At 37.9% G+C, this 7,925-nt stretch overlaps 2 protein-coding genes and 1 pseudogene across 2 annotated transcripts; 2 read left to right on the plus strand and 1 right to left on the minus strand.

Moving 5' to 3' along the window:
• Positions 307 to 1,946, plus strand: LOC104727533 (annotated as a pseudogene).
• On the plus strand, positions 3,745 to 6,075 carry LOC104721031 (cytochrome P450 81D11-like). The gene is made up of 3 exons (XM_010438937.2): positions 3,745 to 4,346; positions 4,884 to 5,267; positions 5,350 to 6,075. Exons 1-3 carry the CDS (start codon positions 3,846 to 3,848, stop codon positions 5,950 to 5,952), a joined length of 1,488 nt encoding a protein of 495 aa, XP_010437239.1. The 5' UTR covers positions 3,745 to 3,845; the 3' UTR covers positions 5,953 to 6,075.
• Positions 6,875 to 7,768, minus strand: LOC104721032. The gene is made up of 3 exons (XM_010438938.2): positions 7,473 to 7,768; positions 7,288 to 7,389; positions 6,875 to 7,176 (listed from the first exon to the last, which is right to left on the minus strand). The coding sequence occupies exons 1-3, from the start codon at positions 7,683 to 7,685 to the stop codon at positions 6,973 to 6,975; spliced, it is 519 nt and encodes a 172-aa protein (XP_010437240.1). The 5' UTR covers positions 7,686 to 7,768; the 3' UTR covers positions 6,875 to 6,972.

Raw genomic sequence — 7,925 nt, forward strand, 5'->3', positions numbered from 1 at the left:
CTCATTAATTCATTTTCATGCCAATTTTACCAGTTAAGTACTACCAAATTGATATTATTGTCAGCTTAATCAGTAACCTTAATAAGAAGAACAAAGTTGTAAAAGATTACAAATCATATAGTTTTTTTTTTCCTAAGCAAGATCATATTCAAACATAATATATATAATTACCTCGCAAACACGTTTCACACATCTGGACTCCATGTGACATCTCTCAGACTCTCACACACGCGTTGCGTAGGCCACAATATATAAGAGATACGATGTAACAAATTCAAGCATTCAACAACAACAAACGAAAAAAGAATGGACTATCTCCAAGTTTCACTTCTATCAATATTTCTTTTTTTCTCTATCACATTTTTATACACAACATCAAAGGCTAAGCAGAAATTTCCACCGACTCCGGCAAACTCATTGCCGGTGATCGGCCACCTTCACCTCATGAAGCGACCGTTCCATCGGAAATTTCTTTCATTCTCTCAGTCCTTGGGAAATGCTCCAATCATCCATCTCCGTCTCGGACACCGTCACGTACCGTTGCCGAGGAATGTTTCACCAAAAACGACATCGTTTTGGCGAACCGGCCAGTGATGATGATGAACAAGCATTTAGGGTATAATGCTAAACATATGATCGGAGCATCTTACGGCGACCACTGGCGGAACCTCCGCAGAATCACCGCCTCTGAGCTATTTTCGTCCCATAGGCTCTCTACGTTTTTGCATATCCGTAAAGACGAGATCCGACGGCTTATATTACGTCTCTCCCAAGACTCATTACACGTATGTCTATAACTCACTATATACCTTTTTCAATCAGGTTCTGTAATGTTAGAAAATCAGAAAACTATAAAGTTACAAAATCAGGGCTTTGTGGAGGTGGAGATGAAATCACTATTTACAAACTTGGTCTTCAACAACATCATCAGGATAATAGCTGGGAAGCAATACTACGGCGATTATACAGAGGACGACGAGGAAGCAAAACTCACGAGGCAGTTGGTGTCTGAGGTTGTGGCCGGCGATGGTGGAAGAAACTACGGTGATTATCTCTCGTTTTTGGGTTGGTTCACAGATACCGAACCACGGATCAAAGACGTTGCTCATCGTTTCGACGTGTTCTTGCAGAAACTGATAGATGAGAAACGTGCAGAGAAAGAAACAAGTCAGACGATGATTCATCACTTGTTTTCTCTCCAAGAAACTCAACCTAGTCACTACACGGATGTTATCATCAAACAAATCATCCTGGTAAGCATATATTTTAAAATATCTATATATAGATGAATATCGTAATATCATTAATTATGTGCAGGACTTGATAGTTGCGGGAACGGACACGATATCGATAACGTTAGAATGGGCATTGTCTAATATGTTGAACCATCAACAAGAGGTACTAATGAAAGCAAGAATGGAAATTGATGATAAAATCGGTTTAGACCGGTTAGTGGATGAACCGGATATTGTGAATCTCCCCTATCTCCAAAACATTATGTTCGAAACACTCCGTTTGTATCCTCCAGCTCCGTTGCTACTCCCTCACTTGTCATCGGAAGACTGTGAAGTAGGAGGCTACGATATGCCACGTGGTACAATGCTATTGATGATTGTGTGGGCAATGCACAGAGATCCGGAGTTATGGAAAGATCCAAAGCAGTTCAAGCCGGAGAGGTTTGACAAGGAAGGGGAAGCTCAAAAGGTTATGGCGTTTGGGCTCGGACGACGGGCTTGTCCTGGAGTTGGACTTGCTCATCGGTTTGTGGGCTTGGCTCTTGGGTCGTTGGTCCAATGTTTCGAGTGGGAGAGAGTTGGTGTCGAACTTATTGATATGAAGGAAGGGAAAGGAGTTCTATGCCCAAACAGAAGCCATTGCGAGCCATGTGCAAAACACGCTTTCTCGCTAGTAAACTTCTTGTGGCGAATGAAAATTATTCTCTGTAATGTTTCCTATTTGTTACTTATTTTCTAATTACTCCAATAATAGTCCACTGAGTGTTGTAAGCCTGTAATTATATATTCTCGCCAGTCAAAGATATTTGGATCGTCACAGCTGTGTGTAATACAATACTCTTAAGTCAATAACGATAATAACACAAACTACTAGGCATTAGGCATTATATAAAGAGCTGTCAAATGGTCCGTCCATGGACCATTTGGACGAGTCCATCTCGACGTTCTTTTGCATGGGCTAAAGTTGGACAGTCCCAAATGGACAATGGTCCATAAAGTGTTCATGCCTATTAAGACCATTTCCAAATGGTCATGACCATGGACAGCCCATTTTTTTTTCTATTGTCATTCACTTATAAAATCTGAATTTTATTTTTGTTATTTTTTTTTGCTATTCACTTATAAAATCTGAGTTTTATTTTTGTTATTTTCTTTTATAAAATCTGAATTTATTTTTGTTGTTATTCACTTATAAAATCTGAGTATTATTTTTGTTATTTTCTTTTATAAAATCTGAATTTTATTTTGTTGTTTCTTTTATAAAATCTAATTATTTTTTGTTATTTCTCTTCTAAAATTATGAGTTTGGTGGAAAATTACGTAATTACAGTTTCTCCTCAAACCCAAAATTAGAGTATCCACATTTTTTGCCAAAACCGTAAAACTGTGTTTTCCCGCTAAAACCGTAAAATTACGTTTTCCCGCCAAAACGCCAAAAACGTAAAATTACGTTTTCCCGTCAAAACCGTAAAATTATGTTTTTCCGCCAAAACCGTAAAATTACGTTTTCCCGCCAAAACGCCAAAAACGTAAAATTACGTTTTCCCGTCAAAACCGTAAAATTATGTTTTTCCGCCAAAACCGTAAAATTACGTTTTCCCGCCAAAACGCCAAAAACGTAAAATTACGTTTTCCCGTCAAAACCGTAAAATTATGTTTTTCCGCCAAAACCGTAAAATTACGTTTTCCCGCCAAAACGCCAAAAACGTAAAATTACGTTTTCCCGTCAAAACCGTAAAATTATGTTTTTCCGCCAAAACCGTAAAATTACGTTTTCCCGCCAAAACGCCAAAAACGTAAAATTACGTTTTCCCGTCAAAACCGTAAAATTATGTTTTTCCGCCAAAACCGTAAAATTACGTTTTCCCGCCAAAACGCCAAAAACGTAAAATTACGTTTTCCCGTCAAAACCGTAAAATTATGTTTTTCCGCCAAAACCGTAAAATTACGTTTTCCCGCCAAAACGCCAAAAACGTAAAATTACGTTTTCCCGTCAAAACCGTAAAATTATGTTTTTCCGCCAAAACCGTAAAATTACGTTTTCCCGCCAAAACGCCAAAAACGTAAAATTACGTTTTCCCGTCAAAACCGTAAAATTATGTTTTTCCGCCAAAACCGTAAAATTACGTTTTCCTGCCAAAACCGTAAAACTGTGTTTTCCCGCTAAAATCGTAAAATCACTTTTCCGTAAATACAATAATTTATCTGTTTTATAAAAAAAAAATTATAAATGTATTTTATGAAAATAAAAATTTATAAATGTAAAATATAATAATTTAAAATTATTTAGTTATAAATGGAATTTCTCATTTTGGTAAGTGGGCAACTCATTGTCCATTTGGTTAAGCCCATATGGTCAATGGACAAAAATGGTCAAATGCCCAAATAGACCATTTATTTTTTGGTCTGACCATGGTCAGTCCATATGTATATAAACATGGGCATGTCCATCGACTGCCGCCGAATTGACAGCTATAATTATATATACCACTGTCTATTTAATTTTCTTGCTTTCAAGACCACAAAAGTAACATCTGGTCCCTCTTCCACACACGACAACACAACTATATACATACAAAGAACAAACACAAAGAATCAATCAACAAGAAAATGGATATCACGCAAAGCCTACTTCTCTCCTTTCTCTTTCTCGTTATCTCTATCAAACTCTTGCTCATAAAATCAAACCGGAACCTTAATCTTCCTCGTTCTCCGGCTTATCCTCTACCGGTTATTGGCCACCTCCACCTCCTCAAGCAACCTGTCCACCGAACATTCCTATCCATCTCTCAGTCTCTTGGAAATGCTCCTATCTTCCACCTCCGCCTCGGAAACCGCCTCGTTTACGTCATCTCCTCACGTTCTGTCGCTGAAGAATGCTTCACCAGAAACGACATCGTTCTTGCAAACCGTCCTGAAATAATCATGTCCAAACACGTCGGTTACAACTCCACCAATATGATTGCAGCTCCTTACGGGGACCACTGGAGGAATCTCCGCCGCATCGCCGCCGTCGAGATATTTTCTTCTCATAGGATCAGTACGTTTATGTCTATCCGTAAAGACGAGATCGGACGGCTCATTACACTTCTCTCTAGAGTCTCCTTACACGTAACGTTTCTATTATTTATTAAATTCGCTATTCATCTTTTATTTTCTTGGCGTAAGTAAAGCAAATTATTGACGTACTACTAATGCGGTTGAATTTGTCCATAGGAGTAATTTTCCGGCCGTTCTTATTTAATATATCATCCTACATATCAAATACGTATATTTAATTATATTCCGTTATGGACCGACATAAAATTTTCAGTCGTATGGATGGAACGAAACTATATCCTTTTTATAGTAAAGTACATAGATGTCAACTGTACTTAGTTATAAATATTTATTTATTTTTCCAAAAGCAGAGAAAACTAATTCATATTACTGAATTAATGATTTACTTATAAAGGAATAAGTATTACTTAGTGTTAAAACTTATAAGTAAAAGGATATGAAACTGTAATTGTAAAATGAAGACGATAAAAGTACAATAAATATGCGGTTCGGTTGAATATTATTTGCTGATATAGGTAGCTTTTTGTATATACATATTCAAATAATTAGATAATCTAATATACAATTTGATAAGTGTCAATTTCACAGGGGTTTGTTGAAGTGGAGTTGAAATCATTATTAGCCAACTTGGTATTCAACAGCATCATCATGATGGTAGCAGGGAAGCGATATTATGGGAGCGGTACAGAAGACAACGATGAAGCCAAGCTCGTGAGGGAACTTTTATCGGAGATTGTGGCCGGGGCCAGTGCTGGAAATTTGGCTGATTATCTTCCGATCATAAATTGGGTCACAAAGTTTGAGCAACGAACCATAAGTTTGGGGAATCGACTCGATAAGTTTCTGCAAAAATTGGTTGATGAGAAACGTGCGGAGAAAGAAAAGGGTCAAACTTTGATCAATCACTTGCTTTCTTTCCAAGAAACCCAACCTGAGTATTACACTGATGTCATCATCAAAGGAATCATACTCGTAAGTTCAGATTAACTAGTAATACTATTCTACATATGTATTTGGAGAGTGTTTACTAAATAATTAGAGATGTACCGCACAGGCTCTTGTAGTTGCAGGGACAGAGACGTCAGAAGTGACGCTAGAATGGGCAATGTCAAATTTGTTGAACCATCCAGAGATACTCGAGAAAGTGAGAGCGGAGATCAATGATAAGATCGGTTCGGACCGGTTAATCGAGGAATCAGACATTGTGAATCTTCCTTATCTGCAAAACACTGTGTCGGAAACGTTACGTTTATATCCTGCGGTTCCGCTACTACTCCCTCATCTCTCATCGGATGAATGTAAAGTGGCGGGATATGATATGCCACGTGACACGATTTTATTAACAAACGCATGGGCTATGCACAGAGATCCAGGTCTATGGGAAGAGCCAGAAAGGTTTAAGCCGGAGAGATTCGAGAAAGAAGGAGAGGCTCAAAAGCTAATCCCATTTGGGATGGGACGACGAGCTTGTCCTGGAGCCGAGCTTGGGAAGCGGTTAGTAACCCTTGCTCTTGGGAGTTTGATTCAGTGTTTTGAGTGGGAGAGAGTCGGTGAAGAACTCTTGGACATGACTGAAGCCGAAGGCATCACTATGCCTAAAGCTATTCCGCTGCGAGCTATGTGCAAGACACGTGTCGCTGTCAGTAAAATGATATAAAAATAAAATAGATGTTTTGTTCAAACACGTGAAATAAAGTCTTTTACATGCCACGTGTCGATTCTTAGAAATATGAGTGTTATAAATCATGAAATGAATAAACCAGTGTTTTGTACTACTTCATTCATGGCGTATACGGAGGAAAAAAACAAATTACACAAAAGTAAAAGAGTCAAGGATTAGATTAATTATTTTACTTCTTCTCACCATTCTTATTACAATCCTCATCACCAAGAATGTTCTGCTACTCGCTAAACCTATGGCTAATCAGGTTGTGGGTTTGTTATTGGTTTTGATGATTCTGTGTTTTGAATGGGGAAACGGCTCGGTTGATATGACTGAAGGTCCGGGACTTTTAAGTGTGCCTAAGGCTAAACCATTGGTTATCACGTGCAGACCGCGTGAGATGGCTTCTGAATTGTTGTTCTTGTTTGGCTGGGGACACTTTGTTTTTGTTTTGGCCAACAACAGGCATGAATTTTTGGTTCTTTGGATCGGAGTCATGAAATTAGAGTGTCTAGATTGGATTTTAGTAAATTTTAAGTTGATACATTGTATGCATCTGATTAATTTGTTTTACAGGAAAAAAATGGCTGGGGACACTTTGGTTTTTTTTTTTTTTTTGGCCAAACAACAGGCATGCATGGGGCTCATGTGGTTATTATTGTAACGTCAACTATATGCATTTTTGTTGGTTGAGAATTGAGATAACCATTTATTGACATTTTATCTTTAACCAAAAAGAAAGAAAACAAAGTTATGAGTAGGAGAAGAAAAATATCTGATGTCTCAACCGTTGCTACAATACAGTCCACATAAATTTGTTCTTATCATATGGATACTTTGAAAGTTAAAAGAGTTGTTGTTCTTATCACAAATAAAAATTATTGTTTCTGATTATTGAATACTGAATACAAACAAATATATATATTAATTAATAATTAAAATTTGATTCACCATAATTTCAAGAAACAGAACATCTGGAGAACAAGTAGATAACACATTGTTTCAAAGATCCATTCAAGAACTCTCGCTCCGTGTCGGTTTAGATGAAAATTCAGAAACGAGATCTTCCTCCGCCGCCGCAGGGATCCATTCGTTCGTTGCCGGATTGCTTCTGTAAACAGCTTTTTCTCCTCCGTCTCCGATTGCGACGGCGGTAACGGCCTCGGTTGTCTCTCCACCACCGTCTTCCTTCACCACATTGATAAACCCACTTCCAGTCTAAATCAGAAAACAGAACACAATATTTATATAAGAGACTTCTTCTGATGGGACTTTAAAAAAAAAAAAAAAAGATATAGAGAGATAGAGAGAGAATGAGAGAATGAGAACCGTGTGATGTTGCTTATCAGTGGCGGTGAGATTTGTGTAATACTCTGTTTCCAAGAACTCATCTTGAACTGCAGATGAATCTCCCTCACCTAGTACTTTACCCTGTACCAGAAACTCAAATTTAACGACAATATTATAGTTTTTTTATGTGAAGAGAAAAGAGTGAGTTTTAGTGAGAACCGAACATGAGTTTGTGACTGGAGAGATCGGAATTTGTCAGCTTCAGGATGGTCCGTGGCTTCGTCTGAGGTAGTGAAAGATCCAGGAGATCCAGGTTCGCTACGAGTGGGTTTAGTGGGTCGTTTTGGGGCTAAGGAATCGAAATCAGCTCTGATCTGGTTACAGTTCTTGATCTGCTGTTCCGGGTCGGATACTTCTTCGCTCCGGCTTGGCTTCATCGTCGTCTCTCTCACTCTCTGTCCACTGCTTTTACATGCAAACGAGAGAATGGATATTATTTGCTCACTGTCTTTTTTGTTGTGTACTACTAACTAATTAAAGACAATGAAATGGGCCTTTGGTGGGCTTTTTGTTTACTTAATTTCATATTTACTTTATATTATAGACGTGAATTTGCGCATTACATGGCAATAACAATCGAGGTATAGTTATCAAAAAAAAAAAAAAAAAAAAAAAAA

This window comes from Camelina sativa, chromosome 11 (assembly GCF_000633955.1).
Source record: "Camelina sativa cultivar DH55 chromosome 11, Cs, whole genome shotgun sequence".
In the NCBI taxonomy this organism is placed as follows: Eukaryota; Viridiplantae; Streptophyta; class Magnoliopsida; order Brassicales; family Brassicaceae; genus Camelina; species Camelina sativa.